Source organism: Plecotus auritus (assembly GCF_963455305.1).
Source record: "Plecotus auritus genome assembly, chromosome: 1".
NCBI lineage: Eukaryota > Metazoa > Chordata > Mammalia > Chiroptera > Vespertilionidae > Plecotus > Plecotus auritus.
In genome coordinates, this window is record NC_137770.1 from 221,820,877 (window position 1) to 221,843,171 (window position 22,295).

The following is a 22,295-nucleotide window of genomic DNA, read 5'->3' on the forward strand; positions in this document are numbered from 1 at the left end:
GGGAGGGAGGGAGGAAGGAAGGAAGGAAGGAAGGAAGGAAGGAAGGAAGGAAGGAAGGAAGGAAGGAAGGAAGACAACAAAGCAAACACAGTAAGAAGCTCCAAGGTCAATCTCAGCTACATTGCAGCTGTGTCCACACTACCTGTGGTCCTGCTTCCCTGCCAAAATCTAGCTTTCCTTTGCCTCTTGCCAAGGCTTCTATTTCCCTACCTAACTTGCCATCCTGAAGGTGATAGGGAAAGGCTAAGAGGCCTATTGCTATCCTAGAAAGGGGAGGTTAGCGCCTAATGTGGCTAGTTTGAACTCTGGATTGATTTCCTATTCATTCACAAGTTGTTATCAAACACCCCACACCAGGTGTGGAGTTAAGCCTATACCCCCTCAGGGGACTGGGATCTACAGAGGGACAGACACAATCTCAGATGTAGAATGGATTACCCAAGACTTTGTGAAGAGTACCAGTTCTATGGGGCAATAACTTCCAAGTTCTAAATGAGTGACCTGAAAAAAGAACTTTGAAAACATAGGATACACGCAGTGAAGTTATAAATAAAGGATGGGCATAGCAAGACAAGTGCAAGAAGCATTACTGCTTCTCATTGGCATGGCATTTATTCAAATATTTATGTTTGGTGCACAGCAGAAAGTAATCAAAAGTCTCCACTGCCAACAGATGTCATTTCCTCAAAAGTAAAGCTAATCCCATTGCTCTTCTGCACAGAGGCCATGCTAGCTGCCTATTGTTGGCTGGATGCTGTTGAAACTTTTTAACATGGTATTCAAGGTCTTTCTTAAGCTGATCTTTCTCAAACTGATCATTTTCAAACGGATACTCATCTTTCATCTCCAGTCAGCCCCATTCCATCCTAGGCTCTGGCCACAATTCCTTTCTTGAGCATGCAAAGTCCCTTCATATTGATGAGTACTCTCATATGCTTCCTGCTCCCTCTCTCTTACTTGCCTTTCCCACAAGCCTCTCCCCATACCTTTGTGGCCTAGTAAACTCCTACTCATCCTTCAAAACCCAGCTTAAATATTATCTTCTTTCTGAACCATATCCTAGGTAGGGAGTGTATCTCCCACCTCTATGTTCCAACACTCTTTTGCTTCCCTATTTGTTATATATCACCAAAACTGTCCACATTCCCCACCAGGTAAAGGGTTAGTCCTCTCTGTAAGCCCAGTTCTACTGTAAGGGCCAGTCGTTGGTGGGGCCTAAACTTATGTTTGCTGAGTAAATTGATAATGAAACAAATAACTGCAAAGTATTCGGAAGCCAAAAACATCAGTTTTGAAATTGCAATGGACTTTAGGTTCATTGGAAATTTTGCAACTATTGTTGTGAATCATAACTGAACCATTTTCTCATCACCAAGACTGAAGGTGGGCTCAGGCAACCACACCATGTAAGGATCATCTGACAGGTTTCCAGTTCCTTCCCACCAATTACTGTCACTTCATTAAATTCCTGCTGGTCTGTGAATTGGGGGGAGAAGGGGATTAATGGAGTCACTGTGTCCTTCTCTGAAGGACAGATGTGAGCTGGTTGGCCCCAAAGGAGGCAGTGAAATCTCTGGGTTCTTCCCTTTGATGTGCTACAGGACACAGAAAGAGAAAGGGGCCGGGGCGGGGGGGTGTGGGACCCACACACCATTCTACTTTACTGGGTAAACTAAGTACAGTCTTATTCAGAGGCATGGACAATGTGTTCTCGAGGCCAGAAGCTCGGACAGGGAACAGATGAGACTAAAAGCAAAGCCTTTTCATCTGTTGTAGTAAAGGAGCTTTAACTAAAGGAGAAGGGCAGTACTTAAGCAATAAAGTCTCATTTCTCCGTTCTGTGGCCTTCCTTTATCTAATTTATGCTTCCTGATTTTAATGAGTGTGCCTTTGATTTTCAGTTTTATTTTGTTATTTCCTTTACATCTGGCAGCTCAGTACAATGTGATACTAGCACATCAAGAAATGCAGAAATGACACTTGCAATAAGTCTTCTAAAGGGCATATTAAACATCTAGAAGCAAAATTTTAAATATCATTAACGTGTGTGTCTTAACAACTTTAGATATAATTTACATAGAGCTCACTCACTAAAACTAGAATCTGATTTTTTTGTTGTACATCCACAAGATTAAACAACCATCACTATGAACTAATTTTAGTTTTCTTTTCCCCTGAAAGAACCGCCATACCCAATCAATAGCTTTAACTTCCCATCCCATGCATCCACAACCTCTAGCTGTTAACAACCCAAATCAACTTTCTGCCTCTATAGATTTGCCTATTCTGGACATTTCATATAAATGGGATCATATATAATGCAGTCTTTTGCATCTGGTTTATTTCACTTAGCATAATGGTTTGGGCTCATCCATGTTGCTGAATATATGGCAGTTAATTCCTTTTTGTGGCCAGATAATATTCCATTGTATGGACATAACACATTTTATCTATCCATTCATCAATTGATGGGCATTTGGGTTGTTCTGTCATTTGACTCTTATGAATAATGCTGTCATGAACATTTGGGTACAAGTTTTTGTTTGGACATACGTTTTCACTTCTCTTAGATATGTAACTAGAAGTATAATTGCTGGGTCATACAGTAACTTAATGTTTAACCTTTTGAGGAACTGCCAAATTGTTTACCAAAGTGATTACACCACTTTCCATTCCCACCAGCCATGTATGAAGGTCCCAATTTATCCGCATCCATTCCACATTTACTGTCTTCCTTTTTCATTACAGCCATTTCAGTGGGTGTGAGGTGGTATCTCATAGTGGTTTTGATTTGCATTACCCTAAAGACTAATGAAGTTGAGCATCTTCTCATGTTTTTATTGATCATTTAAAAAAATATTTTTGTATTGATCTCAGAGAGGAAGGGAGAGGGGGGGGAGGGAAACATCAATGATGAGAGAGGATCATTGATTGGCTGCCTCCTGCATGCCCTCTACTAGAGATCGAGCCCACAACTCGGGCATGTACCCTGATGGGGAATCAAACCATGATCTCCTGGTTCAAAGGTCGATGCTTAACCACTGAGCCACGGTGGCTGGGCTTATTGGCCATTTTTATGTCTTCTTTGGAGAAATAGCAATTTAGATATATTTTCCCACTGTTAATTGGATTGTTTCTGCTTTTAATATTGAGTTATAAGGGTTCTTAATATAAGCTCCTTTTCAAACATATGATTTGCAAATAGCATAATTTCTACCATTCTGTAGGCTGGGAGATGATATCATTTATAGGACAAAAGCATTTAATTTTGACATAGTCCTATTTACTTATTTTTCTTTTGTTGCTTTTACTTCTGATGTTATATTCAGGAAACCACTGTCTAATCCAAGGTCACCAAAATATACTCCTGTGTTCTAATATTGTACAATTTTAGTTCTTACTTTTAGGTCTATGCTCCATTCTGAGTTAATATTATATTGTCTGAATATACAGTGATTGATTATAAACATGTTAATAACTTCAAAATTTTTAAATTTGGAGTAATCTTCTTTCTTCCATTCTCTCCCAATTTACTACATTCCTGCCATGTGCAAGCACCGTTAGGCATGAAAAAATTTATGAGTCACTGTCACTATGTCAAGGAATTTATAATCTAATAGAAAGTTAAAACAGACAATCTCATGAGTAGTGCCATGTGTGAGACAAATTACTTGTTCCAGACAAAGCCAAAATACTTTCAAATCAGAAACCAGGGGGAGCACTTGAAATTAAGGTTGTCACCTCCACCCCAGGATATACGGTTGTCACTGCCATGGGCACTATGAGGAGGAAGGAAGCACTGAATTCAGGCTGCAGGTAGAGGGGACCTTCGTGGAAGAAAAAGTGTCCAATGCATGAGTTTAGGGTTTAGAAAGATGGAAATGCACAGAGAAGTGAGCACCCAAATGGCTGGGATGAAACGCAGTCAAAGACACGGAAGTGGGACAAAACAAAGAGAATCCTAGGAAAAATAATCATTCTCTGTGGCCAATGCAAAGGGGTGGTTCAGATAAGCCAAACAAACACTGTGCCCAGGCAGTGAGGGACGCCAGGCTCCAGGCAAAGGAACTTCAGTCGTGTCCTATCTGGTGGGAAGGTGCATTGGGAACGATGAAGCCATGTGTGGAAATGCCAGCCTCGTGGCAGAGTCTACAGTGGCCTAAACACAGGCAGGCACAGAGCTAATCACTTAGCCATAAAGTCTCAACTTTTTAAAAAATATGTATTTTATTGTTTTTTTACAGAGAGGAAGGGAGAGGGATAGAGAGTTAGAAACATCGATGACAGAGAAACATCCTGCCTCCTGCACACCTCCCACTGGGGATGTGCCCGCAACCAAGGTACATGCCCTTGACCAGAATCGAACCTGGGACCCTTCAGTCCTCAGGCAGACGCTCTATCCACTGACCCACACCAGCCAGGGCAAGTCTCAACTTTTTATTTGTCTTTTCATTCACTCATTCTTCTTCCCCTTATTATAAGAGGGAAGTCTATTTCTGCACAGTTAACTGGAAAAAGAAATCATTTATAAACCAGGTCCTTGATGGGATATGGAAGCAAAGGTCCTCCCCTATGGGAAACATTTAGAATGGAACAGTTGGGGCAGGAATTCTGCACACTTCATTGTGGGAACAGCCCACCCAGTCTGACAGCCGAGTAGACACATTTAAAAAGGAATTACTAAGGAAATACAATTAGAAATGCTACCAAACCCTCTCAAATGTAAGCAAGTGCAAATCCTGCCTGTAAATCCACAGGCAGGCAATGGGCTGGGCCAGTTTATCCTCTACCACACAAGCAGCCCATATTTAAACCTGTTATATATTTTTTAAAGCCAATCGGTCATTCTAATAAATGTGTAATAAATTTGTTCAGAAGGAAAGAAATTAGGCCTGAGATTTAAATGAGCAGAAGTTTAATATTTATTAAGGCACAGATTGATGGGGGAAGGAAATCACCTATTTTGAAGGAAATGGTTTTATTGTACATTTTGAGGGAAGTGGTTTCTGAATGATAATTATTCTAACATAAATTTCAAACACATTTTTTGGAAGCATGAAAACATATTCTATAATTGTCCTACTTGGTCTAGGCCATGTAAAATTCTGTGTTCAGTGAAAAGAAGTTGAAACAAAAATTATATACCTTTAAGTAGATAAAATATTTGCAAAGATGGATGAACTCGAGAATGTTTCAAATGCACAATGCTCAAATGCACACAAGAGTCTTGTGTAGTCTCTTGTAATTGATGCTAAAGCGCAGTTTGAATGGGAACAGTAACCCCACACACACTGTGCTAAGAGTCCTTCTTTTGAATAGGAACCAAGGGCTGTTTATTTTGTGTGGATTAAAAAGAAAGGCAACACTGGGAGCCCATTCTACTCATCCTGAATCCCACCAATTCGCCTTCCATGTTCTTCATCTGTTTTCATCTTTCCTAACAGACGGCTGTCGGGGAGAGTCAGTTCTTGCCTAAGTTCCTACCTAAGCCAGGCCAATCTTCAAACAAAAAGCAGCTTTTCACTGGAGATCTCTAAAAAAAGAGTGGGTTGAAATGTCCTCACTTGAACTTAAAAGCTTAATGAGTCTTGGTGCCAAAGAGCTGGAGGTAGGCCAAGTCAGGGAGGCCAATTGTGATTTGGCAGAAAGACAAGGGAGAATCCTACATAGAAGGCCTATCAAGTTCTTAGCAGCCTGCGAAGGCCAAAATCACTAAGGGCAGAAGGACCCAAGTCTGCTGAGATTTGAGTGAGCATCTGGGTTAGAGAGAGAGCTCTTAACAAGGAGCTCTAGACACACTGGGATCTACCACCTTGGGTTTCCATCTAAGCAACTGCAATGGCGGGGTAGTGGCGGGGGGGGCGGGGTGTGAGGGTGAGAAGATCTATTCCAGGTTGTTTACCTCCCAGGGGTCGCCAACAACTGTGGTGACCATACATCCCAGGTAGCCAAGGACAGCCCAGATTTCATTTGTTTTTCCAGAATCTCAGCTGGGTAATACCCCTTTCACTTGCAAAAGAGTCTCACATGAATGACAGACTGTAAACCATTGGGTTGAGCTAATTTCACTTCTTTTTTAATAGTTAAGAAAAATATTTCATGTATAGTTTATGTTAGATACTAGTAAGCCCTCTTCGGGCCTAAACGGGCAGTCGGACATCCCTCTCACAATCCAGGACTGCTGGCTCTCAACTGCTCGCCTGCTTGCCTTCCTAATGACAGCTGGTTGTTAAGCATGAGCCAGACCTAAAACTATTAGGTTGAATCATGAACAGTTGACTCACAGTTCCCGGGATGGCTAGTAAGGTCTCCAGTTCTCCCTCTGCCAGAGAGGCCCTTTTCTGAGGCCTTGCAGAGGTTATGAAATACAGGTGACAGCTGGGTGGGCTGTTGGTATCTCAAACTCACTTTGTCCAAACTGAAATCATGACCTCTCTCAATAAACAGAAGACCCATTTCAGCTTGCATCAAGGGCCCCACCCTGTTGTCACTAACTATTAAAACTATGATGTAAGTTTTTAGTCTTTTCTTTCATTCATGTATACCCTATCCTACCAAGTCCTGTTGAGTTCTTCAAAAGTCTTCTCATTTCCATTGCTCTGGAAAATGTGGCTGATATCCAACAAATCCTCTGTATGACACCACGTCTCCATGCAAAGCTGCGCCGCCAACTCCCAGCCCATCCTAGAGACTTGCACATATCTGTGGCACACCAAATCTCATGCTGAAATCAGGACAAGAATCCAAGACAAACCCTCCTTCTGAGAATAAGCAGCTCATTCATCAGTGATGATGTAAACAAGTGTTTGCCAACAGATTTCTTATCTTCTGAAAATCATTTCAGCAACATAAGAACTGAGACAAAAATCCACTAAAGCATTCTTTATTGGTCACTTACTTATTTGCAGACTCACATGCTCAGACTTGGCACTCTGTAAAAATGTGTCTGCAGAACAAACCCCTAAGTTCACCTCTGTGACTCCAGAGAGGGCACTGTCACAGGGCACCTTACACATAAAGAAAGCAGATACTTCCAGCCCTTGATCTCCGAGTCTTTAAGGATGGGTCCTTCCTTATGTAAAGTTTGTGTGTGTGTGTGTGTGTGTGTGTGTGTGTGTGTGTGTGTGTGTGTGTCTAGGGAGGGGACAGAGACAGAGGGTGGTATTGAGAATGACAGCTAAGATTGGGAGAAAGTTAAGGCCACTGATGATTAGGTAGCCTAGGGAGAACTCGTACTACTGGTATTGACTTATTCAGTAAGTGTTTGTAACAGATGTATTATGTGCTACACCAGTACCCAGTGAGGGAAATTCAAAGAGAAATAGAAGGGGCCTTCAGGGAGCTTTTGATCTGGTACAGGAAGCAGATGTGGGACAAAGAGGTGAAGTTAAATGCTAGCAGGAGAGGTGCTCAGAAGCCAGAGAGGAATCCACTAACTCAGCCTGGAGGGCATGGAACAGCTTCTCAAAGAAAGAAACCACAGCAGACTGGAGGGAGCAGGAGGAAATGACATCACCACAGAGGTCAAGGTTACTGTTTTCAAAACAACCACTCTAGGCCTCCAGCCCTGCCAGCCAAAGCGCATTACATACAGATGATCAAGTTTGTAAGGGACCCAAACTTTCTTGCCCAATGTTTGATCACAGGCTAGGCAAGAGAAGCGAGGAAGTGAAATCCCAATTCAGCCATCCTGTGGCTTGCTGGCAGCCCTAGGGAGAGAGCTGATGGGCGCACAGTGACAGAGTTCCATTGACTATGTCATGTTCATAACTAACTAGAGGCCCAGTGCACGAAATTCGTGCGGGGTGGGGGGGTGTCCCTCAGCCCAGCCTGCACCCTCTCCAATCTGGAACCCCTCCAGGGATGTCCGACTGCCCGTTTCGGGCCTAAACGGGCAGTCGGACATCCCTCTCACAATCCAGGACTGCTGGCTCTCAACTGCTCGCCTGCTTGCCTTCCTGATTGCCCCTAACTGCTTCTGCCTGCCAGCCTGATCACCCCCTAACCACTCCCCTGCCAGCCTGATTGATGCCTAATTGCTCCCCTGCCAGCCTGTTTGCCCCTAACTGCCCTCCCCTGCAGGCCTGGTCACCCCTAACTGCCCTCCCCTGCAGGCCTGGTCCCTACCAACTGCCCTCCCCTGCTGGCCGTCTTGTGGTGGCCATCTTGTGTCCACATGGGGGCAGGATCTTTGATTACATGGGGGCAGCCATCTTGTGTGTTGGAGTGATGGTCAATCTGCATATTACTCTTTTATTAGATAGAATAGAGGCCTGGTGCATGGGTGGGGGCCAGCTGGTTTGCCCTGAAGGGTGTTCTGGATCAGGGTGGGGGTTCCCTTGGGGTGTGGGGTGGCCTGGGCGAGGGGCCTGTGGTGGTTTGCAGGCCAGCCACGCCCCCCGGAGACCCAAGCAGAAGCCCTGGTATCTGGGATTTATTTATCTTCTACAATTGAAACTTTGTAGCCTTAAGCAGAGGCCAAAGCAGGCCAGGGCTGCAGAAGCTTGGCTTCCTCCATTGCCGCAGGCAACCCTAGCCTTTTGCTCTCTCCAGCTCCGTGGCTGCTGCCATTTCTGTTGGGATTTATTTACCTTCTATAATTGAAACTTAGTAGCATTGAGTGTAGGCCTGGGTGGGCAAGAGCAGGCGGAAAGCTTGGCTTCCTCCGTTGCCAGGGAAACCCAAGCCTCCCTCCTGCTCTCTGTGGCTGCAGCCATCTTGGTTGGGTTTATTTGCATATTCCATCCTGATTGGCTGGTGGGCGTGGCTGGTGGGCGTGGCTAGTGGTATAGCAGAGTGGTGGTTAATTTGCATATTACTCTTTTATTAGATAGGATTTGGGGCCTATTTCCAACAATAAGGATGAAAGCAGCTAGTGATCCAGGGTGCCAACCAAGAGCAGACACTGCTGAGCACTTTCTAGTTCTCTCTCACTGGAATCTCTCAGGGACCTGATGAAGCAGTACTTCCCCCATTTCATAGACAAAGGGGTGAACGTTAACATTAAAGTGTCAGTTATGTTCCAAGCACTAAACAGAGAGTTTTATACGCATTACCAATTCATTTAATCCTCACAACACCCCTATGAATTGGGTACCATTATGTCTGTTTTTGTAGATGAGGAAACTGGTACTCAGGGAGGTTAGGTAACTTGTCCAAGGACACACAGGAGGCAAACTCAAGATCTGGACTGTCTACTAGGTTGAACCATATGAAATCATATTTTCTGACGATACAACATTTCATAGGATTCAACCTAAGGGTTCCCAAATCTGTCTCATTAAAGGAGTTCACTGGCTTTTGTTATATATATAAAGCAATTGTGGCAAAATGATAATAGCTGTATTTAGTGGCAGGATATATGGGTAATCCTTACATTATTCTTGAAACTTTTTTATAAGTTTAAAAATTTAAAAATAAAAAGTCAGGGCTCCGAGTGGGGGGCATTATAAAGAAACTCCTGAGAAAACCTAAAAAGTTATTTGATTTATCTAAATAGCATTTTTGCACTGCCCAAACTCACAATTACTTAACTTTATAAGGATAAACAACTTACATCTAAAATTAATTCCATAGTACTTATAGGCTGATAAACTTTTTCTCTAAAGGACTAATATTTTAGGCTCTATGATCTACATACAAACTCTTGTTTTTGTCTTGTTTACAACCCTTTAAAAAATGTAAAGGCCATTCTTTGCAAGGAGGAAGGCCAGTGCAAAATCAGGCCAAGGGTCATGATTTGCTGACACCTGATGCAGATGGAATTCCATAGCTTTCTATCTAAACAATAAAGTCAGAGTCAGGAAAATAAGTCAGAAACTTCCCTTTCTGGCGTTATTTCAAAGCAGTCTGATCTGGGGGCAGGGAAGTAGCGACTCAGTATGGCCAGAGCTTCCGTAGGGAATGGTTCTTTGCAACCTTTCTTTTGAACCCTGAAGCCCTCAAGGACATAATCAGTATTTCATTAACATTTCTAACAGCATGACCATTGTCACACGTTTGCAGCTTGGTCACACTTTGACCCCAGACCTGTAGTGCTCAGTGGAGGGCTCACATCATTTGAGCATTAACCTCCCACGCTTCGACTGCACACACTTGGCAAAAACAACAGAGGCAGATAGAGATGGTTATAGCAAAAACACATTCACTGCAATTCCATTTGGCATCTGCTTGTTATTGCTGTAAGTTATATATTTAAGCATAAGTCTTACTGTATACACAGGGTGCATCTGCGAAGCCACATGCATTCCACTTCACAGGTGAAGTAAAAGAGCTTCCAGGATGATTTGAAGGCTATTCCCATCTTCTATGCTGCCTGCAGGTGCCAGTTTTTTCTCTCTCCTGTCACTGTAGTTTTTAGTTCAGGTCCACCACTCTCATTTGTCTCCATCTAGCTTTAATGGTTCCACTTAAGAAAACTGAAATCTACATCCTCCACTGACCACAGCCTCCTGTACTTGCATGACCTCACTCTTACTGGACTTGCCTTCTTAAGAAGTACAGCCAGGCCCTCGATGCTTAACACTTTCCCAAGACCACCACCAGTGAGACCCGATGCTTATCTTCTGTACTGCCCTTCTCCCCACACTCTAGGTTTCCTGGCACCAATTCCCTCTCAACCTCTTGTTTCTCTCTCATTAAAATCCCAGCTCTAGACACAGGACAGTGGGGAACAGCAAAGCTAGGAAATCAGACTTCTGCAGTCAAGTCTTTCTGATCTGTATAACCTTAGCCAAGTTATGTAATCCTCTGTGCCTCAGCTACTTCCCTCTGTAAAATGGGGATGATAATAGTCCTCATAGGCCACAGGTAAGTTTAGAACCAGGCTGCTGAGAAGAAAACCAGGTCCTAGCCCCAGACAATGCCCTTTAGTTGGACGAGAACTCTGAATTTTCTCCAGTATATTAAAAAACTTGGGAAATTTTCAGTGAACAAAGCACATGATGTCCCTCCACAGTTACAACCAACATTTAGAGCTGATCCAACTCGGACAAAGAGCTAAAAGTTTGTTGAACAAAAGGAAGAATTCACTGATGCCATTCATGTAGTTTTTGGCTGGGGTCCTATATTTTTAAATGTTGCTGTATGAGTGGTGGTTATGAGTTAGACCTCCTTAATCACCAGCATCCACGAAACTCTCTGGTCTTAGGGAGTGGAACAGCCTTAAGCATTCTTTTTTTTATTGTTGAGTTTATGCAGTTGAATTGGTTAACAAATTACATAGGTTTCAGGTGTACTCTACTCTGCAAAGACAGGAGACTAAAACCTGCCTGGACTCCTTGTCTGGGGACCCTCCCTTTCCTGAGAGCCTCCAAGCTGAGTACCCTGCCTTTGGCCTCTGCCATCCACCAAGCCCACACCTGGAACAGTGCAAGTCCCCCTCCTGGCCAGATTGGTCTCTGCAGACAAGTCCCAAAAAACGCGCCAACTCCTTTCAGTCTGTGGCACCCCAATATTCTAAAATCAAACGTAGCCCCCACCCCTGACCAAAAAGGAGAGGGGAAATCTTCCTCCATCTTTCCCAGCCTTCAGTGCTTGCAGCGCCTGGGTAATGTTTTGTTTCTCATTGCTCTGTGGGCCCTGCACTTACAAATTTGTTTTCATCTGGTTTCACTGGCTGCTGACCCAGCTTTCCCTCTAAGGCTCTGGCTGGGATCATGCTACTGGCCTTCCTTGCCTGAGGCTCCCAATTCAGTTCATTCCACCTTAGCAAACTCTGTGCCAGGGCTGCCCGCTGAACATGGCCCTGGTCCTCAGACTCCCTCAAATCCTCCATGTTTAGAGAACTTGGACAATAACTCACTTATCTTGGGTTTCATCCTGCCCACGCAGACAGTAACATTTGTCCACATCCTGCATTGGCCAGTTCCCTCAGTTTCAGCCCCAGGCTGTCAGCAGTCTAAGCCCTTTATTTATTTAAAGAGGCCCCTGCTATAATCTGTGCCTCTGTGTTGTCTAACCATACTATTTCCTAACCATGGCCTGGACTTAAACTCTACCTCTCCACCCCTATACAGCCCTAACAGTCATGAATGTGTTTGCAAAAGGCCAATTTGTAGTGGCATTACACACATTGGCAAATCCATCCCCTAACTCAACGTCTTCAGCTAGGTAAGAAATGAATCCTGTGTGTGCCAATGTCTTCATATGATCTCTGAACACATAATAATCTGGCTACTCAGTGTATATGCTTTTATTGATTTCAGAGAGAGGAAGGGAGAGGGAGGGAGAGAAAGATAGAAACATCAAGGATGAGAGAGAATCATCAATTGGCCTCCTCCTGCACACCCCCTACTGGGGAGCAGGCATATGCCCAGACCAGGAATTGATCCGTGACCTCCTGATTCATGGATTGACACTCAACCACTGAGCCACACCAGCTGGGCTATGTGCCAATGTCTTTAGATCCAGATCCTTGCCTTCAAATGAGCCTACTCAATCCCAAATCAAGCAGGTGATATTAGCCCCTGACAGATACACTCATGGGGATGGAGTGGAGAGGTGGATGCCTACAAGAATCTTTGGAACAAATGTTAAGTAAAAAAAAAAAAAAAACTGGTACCAAAGACCCACTTCAATAGATTGAGAGAGCACTATGGAATAAATTAGATCAGATTCTGGGTAACACATTAACACTAGGAGAGGGCAAAGCCCAGAATCATTGGAGAAGCTGGTGCTAGAATACAAGGGAAGTGTTAAGAGTCTGTCTGGGCTTGTCTCCGGTGGGATGCTAAACCACTATGGACCACCTATGAGATGAGCTCTGTTAACAAAGGGAAATGGTCTGTGAGGGATGTAAGTATGAGAAGACTGCATAGGAAGGAAGGCATGGAAACAGCTAGCAGGGGATGTAAATTTCTCTTTGAAGAAAGCAGGGCAGTGGGGAGCAGGAATAAAAAGATGCTGACGTGAAATGTGTTGAAAGGTGATGCACAATAATCAACATTTTTATACAAATGTAATTTGGGGCTGCACCTTATCCACATGATCCTATTGAAGTTCACACCAAAAAAAGCATATGGAATAGGCCAGTGGTCGGCAAACTCATCAGTCAACAGAGCCAAATATCAACAGTACAACAATTGAAATTTCTTTTGAGAGCCAAATTTTTTAAACTTAAACTTCTTCTAACGCCACTTCTTCAAAATAGACTCGCCCAGGCCATGATATTTTGTGGAAGAGCCACACTCAAGGGGCCAAAGAGCCGCATGTGGCTCATGAGCTGCAGTTTGCCGACCACAGGAATAGGCAATAGGTGTAAAGTTTTGATTACCATTTTAAGAGGGGGAAAAAGAGACTAGAGGAGGTCAATTCACTTAAGGGGTGAAGTAAGGAACTGAGTGTCTAGTTCTCAGGCTCCGAAACCCATGTTCTTTCAGCTACATCAGTGGGTGGGCCCCAAACAATATTCTGAAGTTGCTAATATTAAGAGTGGATTCTATGTGATTCCATTTACATAAAGTTCAAGATGAGATAAAGTAGATGCCATGATGATAGAAATCAGAACTGTGCTTTTCTGTAGGTAGTTGGGATGGACGGGGATAGGACATGGGGGAACTTTCTCTTCTCTATCATGATCAGGTGTAGGTTACATGCATGTACACCATTTTTAAAACTCATCAGAATATAAATTTGGGAGCTGTGCATTGCATGTCTATACATCTCACCTCAATAAAACAAAAACCAGTACTGAAATGACAGAACCTATTAAATAAATTCAAAAAATTTGAAATCTTGATGTGAAGTGTGTCTATCCACCTATGACTATTAAGGTTCTAGTTTATCTTGGTCCAGAACTACTTCAGAGGAAGTGCTTGATTCCATCATCACAGCAGCACTCTGTGACAAAGCCCAGGCTCAGAATATAGACATTAACACTGCAGTCATTGTTCATATTTGAATTTTGCCAGCAGCGCAAATTAAACATATTCCAACCAGTTCAGGGAGCAGGCCCAGTGAGGAACATCACCTGACATGCTTGAAGCTGCTGTGAATAAACAGAAGTGCTGTTTGCACTTGGCACACGCTGCTTTTGTTTGGGGGGTTGGGGGAGGGGGGACAAGGGGAGAAAAGCTGCTACTTTTACCACAATTCAGTCCACATCCATCCAATTACCTGGGCCCAGATTCTCACCCGGTAAAAGTGGGGTGGAACTGAATAGCAGCTACCAGATCGTCCTTCCTTATCTCGTCTGAAATTGCCACGGTGCCCACCACTCTAATGAACACCGACTCCCTCACTTACTTATGTTTACCGCTTAGCCCAGTGCTTTTTTTTTAAATTTCAGATTCAAACTGATTATATTCAAAACAAAACACTAGAAGTTTTACCTACAAACTGAATAGCAATATTTTTTTCTTGAATAAAAACCAACAGGATGCAGACTATACTTACTCGCAGAGAAGGATTCCGTTTTCTAACCCTGTCCGAAAATCTTTGTCACCAAAGCTCCTGCCGGTTACTTGCTGGAAAAGAAAAAAAGAAAAAAAAAAAAGAAAAAGAAAGCATAAATTTTTCTGTTTTAATCAGGAAGCACAGTGATTAAATATATATATTCTTAAGAGCCTTGAAACAACTGGTGGCATGTTAAGAATGGGGAAAATCTGTTAGGTCTGAATTTCCTTTCCATGTGTAGTTTTGCTTAGATCAGCTAATCTTAAATTTAGACCATTTCTTTGAACGTTTTTTATTTTCCTATTCACTACCTTTAAAAATATCTGTTCTTCCTGATAAGAGTGTTACTCTTCTGTTCTGGCCATGTTAGGTCAAGGCCACAGCCTCCTTCATCCTGAGGATCCAATCCATACACTTTCAAAAAAGCCTGCAGAAAGTACCACCTAAGGATGAAATGTCCATTTGTTGAAATGTCAAAGGGGCAAGAGGGGAAGACACAGACCCCTAACCTTGACAGACTAACATTGAGACAGAAAGATTAAAGCTGATATCCATAATGACATGGAGTAAAAAAGGAAAATAAAGGCAGGAAAAGAATGAACTGTGACAGCACAGGACTGAGGGCCAATCTTGATGCCTCTGGCTCTCAGCAGCCCTTTGGCCTAGGCCTAGGCATGGGGGCATTCCTTTGTTCATTCAATATTTCTTTATCATCTACAACATGCCATGTAAATATGCATACTATAAACTGTAAAGCAACCTCTAAAATAGCAAAATCAAAAGTTACAGTCAATAAGCCAAGAAGAGATCAAAAGATATCATAAAAATACTCTAACAATAAAAAAAGGAAAAAAAGGAATACAGATGTAATAAATAGAAAGCAAATGGCAATATTGTAGACTTAAACCTAACTATATCAATAAGTGCATTAAATATAAATGGCCCAAACATCCCCAATTAAATGACAGAGATTATCAAATTGGATAAAAAAGCAAGATTCAACTATATGATGCTTATAGGAAATGAGCTTTAAATATAAAGATAGAAATAGGTTAAATAGAAGAATAGAATAGATATACCATGCTAACACTAATCAAAAGAAAGCTGGAGTAGTTACAGTAATATCAGACAAAGGAACTTTTAGAACAAATTATAATTCAGAAACAGAGATATTCATTTCACAATTACAAGGGAGTTAGCTCATCAGGAAGACACAACAATCCTAAACATTTTTATACCTAATTTTTAAAAAAAGCTTCAAAATACATAAGCCAAAATAGATGAACCTGCAAGGAGAAATAGACAAATTCACAACTAGAGTCAGAGATTTAATATCTCCCTTTGAAAACTGATAGAACAAGCAGACAGAAAATCAATAAGGATAAAGAAGAGTTGAACACTATTAACCAAGTGAACTTAATTGACATTTTTAGGATACTCCAATCCACAAAGCAGAATACACATTTTTCTTCTTACGTTCACAATGAAACTTTATTGAAATAGATAAATTTCTGGGTTAAAAAAACAAATCTCCATAAAATTATAAGAATTCAATTCGTAAAAAGTATGTTATCTGACTGAACACAAAAATTAAGTCAGAAATTAACAAAAGAAATATTTCTGGAATAATCCACAACTAATTTTAAACTAAGTAACACAATTCTAAACAACCCATTGATTAAAGAAGAAACCAAAATAAATTAGAATGCTTCTGTAGTGAAGGAATATCCTATCTAATAAAAGAGTAATATGCAAATTAACCATCACTTTGCTACGCCCACCAGCCATGCCCACCAGCCAATCAGGAGCAAGTATGCAAATTAACCAAACCAAGATGGCTGTGGCCACAGAGAGCAGGAGGGAGGCTTGGGTTTCCCTAGCGATGGAGGAAGCCAAGCTTTCCGCACACCCTGGCCAGCCCATTCCAGGCTACAAAGTTTCAATTATAGAAGGTAAATAAATCCCCCCAAAAATGGCGGCAGCCACGGACCTGGAGAGAGCAGGAGGCTAGGGTTGCCCCCAGCAATGGAGGAAGCCAAGCTTCTGAAGCTCTGGCCTGCCATGGCCTCCGCTACAAAGTTTCAATTATAGGAGATAAATAAATCCCAACAAAAATGGCTGCCACCACGGAGCGAGCAGAAGGCTTGGCTCTGCTCCAGGCTACAAAGTTTCAATTGTAGAAGATAAATAAATCCCAGATACCAGGGCCTCCGCTTGGGTCGCCAGGGGGCGTGGCCACCCTGCAAACCACCACAGGCCCCTCTCCCAGGCTGCCCCAAGCCCCAAGGGAACCCCCACCCTGATCCAGGACACCCTTCAGGGCAAATCAGCTGGCCCCCACCCATGCACCAGGCCTCTATCCTATCTAATAAAAGAGTAATATGCAGATTGACCATCACTCCAACACACAAGATGGCTGCCCCCATGTGGTCAAAGTTCCTGCCCCCATGTGGACACAAGATGGCCACCACAAGATGGCCAGCAGGGGATGGCAGTTGGGAGGGACCAGGCCTGCAAGGGAGGGCAGTTGGGGGCGATCAAGCCTGCAGGGGAGGGCAGTTAGGGGTGACCAGGCCAGTAGAGGAGGGAAGTTGGGGGTGACCAGGCCTGCAGGGAAGGGCAGTTGGGGGGGACCCAGGCCTGCAGGGGAGAGCAGTTGGGGGGAACCAGTCCTGCAGGGGAGGGCAGTTAGGGGTGACCAGGCCTGCAGGGGAGGGCAGTTAGGGGTAAACAGGCTAGCAGGGGAGCAGTTAGGCATCAATCAGGCTGGCAGGGTAGTGGTTAGGGGGTGATTAGGCTGGCAGGCAGAAGCGGTTAGGGGCAATCAGGGAGGCAGGCAGGCAAGCAGTTGGGAGCCAGCAGTCCTGGATTGTGAGAGGGATGTCTGACTGCCCATTGTGATCGGGCCTAAATGGGCAGTTGGACATCCCTTGAGGCATCCCAGATTGGAGAGGGTGCAGGCTGGGCTGAGGGACACCCTCCTCCCCGCCCTGCCCTGTGCACGAATTTCATGCACCGGGCTTCTAGTGGCAATATAAAAATGTATGGAAAGATGTTAAGGTAGTATTTGGGGGAAATGTATAACACAAAACATCTAAATTAGAAAAGAGCATTTCAAATCAATGAATTCTGCTTCCACCTAAGCAAATGAAACCCAAAATAAGCAGAAAAAATACTTTATACCAGAGTTGAAATCAATCAAATAGAAAACCAAAAAGCAATAGAGAAATATCAATGATATAAAAAGCTGTTTCTTTGAGAGCAATAAAATGATAAACCTTCAGCCCGGTTGATAAATCTTCAGCTAACAAAATTGATAATCTCTGGTTTTTAGCCCAAAACAGAAAAACACAAATTATCCATCAGGAATGACAGAGATGACATCATTTCATATTTTATAGACATGAAAAGAATAACAAAGAAATAGTATAAGTAAATTTGTGGCAATAAATTCACCAACTCCAGATGAATGCGAAAAATTCCTTGTACAAACAATCAAAGTTCATTCAGCAAAGAAACAGATAACCTTTCCTCACCTCCACATCCCTCAAAAATGCCAGGCCCAGAAGGCTTGCCTGGTAAATTATACCCAATATTTAAGGAAGAAATAATGCAATCCTACACAGACTCTTCCATACAATTGAAGAAGAAAGAATACACTTCATTCTATTTGGCCAACATTACCCTGCTTCCAAAACCAAAGACATTACCAGACAGAGAGGTAGAGGTAGAGGTAGAGGGAGGGAGGGAGGGAGGGAGGGAGGGAGAGAGAGAGGGGGAGAGAGAGAGAGAGAGAGAGAGAGAGAGAGAGAGAGAGAGAGAGAGAGAGAGAGAAATGTCAACATGTTATCTCAGAATCGGATGTGATTTTTATTTTCTTCTTTAAATTTTTCCCTATTTTTCTAATACTTTCTACAATTAATACATATTACTTTAATCATCAGGAAAATGAGGCAGAATTTTTTGTTTTTTTTTTTAAAGAGCAGTCTAAGAAAACTAAATGGTCCCAACTCTTCCTTGTAAACCAGAGTTCCAGTTATATTATAAAACATCATTACCACTCCCACTAAAAAGGCAATTCACAAGCCAATATAATAGACTGCCTGGTAGAAAAAGAAGGAAGGAAGGAAGGAAATTCCTTTGTTAGTATTCTCTTACTCTTATTTGAGGGAAAGAGAAAATGCATAAAAAGTACTTCTTTACTGTTTGCGAATATCTAGCCTTTTTTTTTTCCAAAATGAAGAAATTAATAAAGATGCCCTTTTAAAAGCTAAGATTTTAAACACAGACTTTAAACACTTTAGTATTTGCTTTCCTGAATCTATTAGTCCCATTTATATTCTCAAAATATCACTAATATTTTCTATAGAACTAACCTCTATTCACCAAGAAGTGATTAGAAGTCTTTCAAAACATTTTTCCCCAGGTCTTTCTTTACATTTTTGTTAAAAGTATGTTCTAGTGCAAACGGTGCTAACATTGAGAACTTACGATAGTTTAGCTACGTTTGTTACAGAATGTCTGGCTAAGTTAATCAGGGCCCTTCTCCATTTATTGAGCAATGATGATGAGTGGGGCCTAGAGACAGAAACTCAAAGGAGACATGACCACCATACACAGAAAGCTCAGAGACGGTGAAGGAAGCACATATCTAAACTTTTACCATCAATAGAGAGAGGGTAACACAACTACTAAGATTATAAGAAAATATTGGTGGACGCAGACCACCTGAAAGGCCCATGTACTATTTAAAAGTGTCTTGTGCCGAAACCGGTTTGGCTCAGTGGATAGAGCGTCGGCCTGCAGATTGAAGGGTCCTGGGTTCGATTCCGGTCAAGGGCATGTACCTTGGTTGCGGGCACATCCCCAGTAGGGGGTGTGCAGGAGGCGGCTGATCGATGTTTCTCTCTCATCGATGTTTCTAACTCTCTATCATTCTCCCTTCCTCTCTGTAAAAAATCAATAAAATATATTTTTTTTAAAAAAAGTGTCTTGCATGTGATGCATAGTCACTAAAAAATCTCAAGTAGAGTGGATTTAATAATCCAATGGCAGCATGCTAATCAAAATGCTCCAACTTGTAGTTTGATTAAATTCAATCTCCTAGACTCCCAATTCTGGAGACAGAAATAGGCACCACAAATTTGGAGGAAGGTTATTTCTACCTCTGTTTCCCCTCCTTTGCTCCTTCCCTCCCCGCTTTCATGTGTCCGTCCATTAGGTCCCAGCATAGCCTTCACATTGCTCTCCACTGATCAAATGCCATCCATTCTTCCAAGCCCAGGTCATTGAGTATAGAGCCACCTGGATCTTTGTTAGGAAAGTCAACAGCTATTCTGAATAGACTCCAGAAATCCAACCAGGAGGTTGCCACTAAAAAGTCTGGTCCTTAAACCAGAAGCAGCATCTTCACCTAAAATTAATACTTAAAAACACTCTCATTTTTCCCACTCCTTCCAAGACCTACTTAATCAGAACCAGCATTTTAAAAAGATGTCCATGTGATTCATATGCAGAGTAATTTTGACTAAATTTACTAAACTAAGCCAGCCTCTAAAATAGCAAAATCAAAAGTTATAGTTACAAATCAGAAAGGGAGGACCTTCCATTTGGAATTGAGATTTTGGATCACCTGTCTCAACAACTCCTGTCAGCATCATCTTTATGATGTGTTTACAATATCGAACTCCCAAGACTGCTAATTTAACTCCAAAGACTGCTAATTACTGTTCCCTTCATGACAGTATAATCCATTGCGATAAAAAAAAAAATAGCTGCCAAGAATCAACTACCAGCTCCCAAGTGCATGAGCAGGGGAAGTGTAAAGTGACTGCCCAGACTCTTCACTAACCTTCCCACCTGGATCCTGACTGACTGAGGAACTCTCAGGAACCTTTCAAACAAGACACCGGCCAAGCCATCCCGTTGAGATCACTCTCCAAGGACACAGAGCAGGATGGAAAGATCAGTAGAGCTAGAAAAGAGCCAGAGATGGGTTCCTGGGTCGTGGGGTGGATGGAGAGAGAGCCCGGGTTCAGGAGCATTCAGGGGCTAGCAGGGAAGAGCAGCATGAAACATCAGGAGCACTTTGTCATTCCCCTGAATTCTGCTCTCCACACCTTGCTGATCCTCACCCATCTGATCAATTAACCCTTGCAACTCCATTCTCGCAATTGTTCAGCTTAGTCATGCTTGATCCTGATCACCCAAGCATACCCACCAACAAATCCTGTTGATTCTCCCTTCAGAATTTAGCGAGAATCCAATCACTTCTCACTGCCTCCACTCTACCACCTTACTGCATCATCTTATACCTAGCTAAGACTCTCCTAATAGCCTCACTGCTTTCACCTTCGCCTCCCTTCTATCTATTCTCAACTCGGTAGCTAAGGTAATCCTGTGAAGTTAAGTCTTGCCACTACTGTACTTAAAACTCCTAGTGCCTTCCCATCTCACAAACAGCAAAAGCCAAAGCTCCTGCAGTTCCCTGAAGGCATTCAACATAAAAACAAACAACCAGCCACTGCCTGTGTTCTCAGTGGTTAGAGCATCGGCCCCCATACCGCCGGGTCACAGGTTTGATTCCCAGTCAAGGGCACATACGTGGGTTGTAGATTTGATCCTGGTCGGGGTATGTGCGGGTGGCAACCAATCAATGTGTCTCTCTGTGTTTCTCATCTCTCTCTCTCTCTCTCTCTCTCTCTCTCTCTCTCTCTCTCTCTCTCTCCCCCCACCCCCGTCTCTCTCTCCCTCTCTCTCTCAATGCCTCTGCCTCTGCCTCTATGTCTATCTCTGTCCCGCCCTCCCTCCCTTCCAACAACTCTCTCTAAGAATCAATGGAAAAAAATATCCTCAGGTGAGAACAAAAAACAAAACCAACAACAACAAAAAAACAAACAACAGCTGAAACCGGTTTGGCTCAGTGGATAGAGCGTCGGCCTTCGGACTGAAGGGTCCCGGGTTCGATTCCGGTCAAGGGCATGTACCTTGGTTGCGGGCACATCCCCAGTGGGAGGTGTGCAGGAGGCAGCTGATCGATGTTTCTCTCTCATCGATGTTTCTAGCTCTCTATCCCTCTCCCTTCCTCTCTGTAAAATATCAATAAAATATATTTAAAAAAAAAAAAAAACAAACAAACAACAACAAAACACCTAAAAACTAGCTGTAGCACATGGGCAAAACTATGAGATAACCCCATGATTTTAAGCGGGGCATAATGAATCTGCACACATCTCCCCATTCAAGGGGATCCTCAGAAGCACTTATGTTGGCAATTATGTCACCAACTATACCCTGTGTGCCTTTCAGGAAAGTCCAATATCAGACTCTGCCCCCTGCTTTATGGTTTAGGGTTAATTCACTTCCATTACTAACCAAAGTATTTGTTGGAGGGACATGTAAGTGTCAGATCAAAACATTCAATGAATGGATGATTTATCAAAACTTTGATGGTTTTAAAGGAAAAGAAAAGATTTCATGTACTTTAGCAATTAAACCCAAAGCAGAAGCAAGAGGACATCACGATGTGTTATCACACTGTATTATGCAATTAATTACTGAGGAAGCTCATCTATATTTTGATTTCCTTCCCAGAGAACTAAACAGTAATTATGTTTCTGAGTTTGTCCATATTAATGGCACTGCTCTAAATGAGTCAAATAACTGAAATGCAAAGGAGTACAAATAAGTCTAATAAAGAAAACCACACAACTTATGGAAACATTTTTTTATGATGTGTTTATCATGTAACACATTATATAGCATGATGCTATACTTCACTAATTACTGCGTTACCAATGTTATTATGTAATTGCCATGAACAGGCAAAGACTGCCAAGAATCACTCTCTCAGCCTGATTATTACCATTTAAACAAACTGTATTTCAGAAATGTTTCATTAA

General features: G+C 42.6%; 1 protein-coding gene across 8 annotated transcripts in view; it reads right to left on the bottom strand.

The window, feature by feature from the left end:
• Nucleotides 1–22,295, bottom strand: part of LIMCH1 (LIM and calponin homology domains 1) — a gene marked incomplete at its 5' end in the record, with an annotated part of 329,460 nt that overhangs the window by 179,214 nt on the left and 127,951 nt on the right. For all 8 annotated transcript variants that reach the window (XM_080656359.1, XM_080656356.1, XM_080656358.1 and 5 more), the window contains one exon: nt 14,395–14,465. In XM_080656359.1, the coding sequence (XP_080512485.1) occupies nt 14,395–14,465 (71 nt within the window). The remainder of the gene's footprint in view (nt 1–14,394; nt 14,466–22,295) is intronic.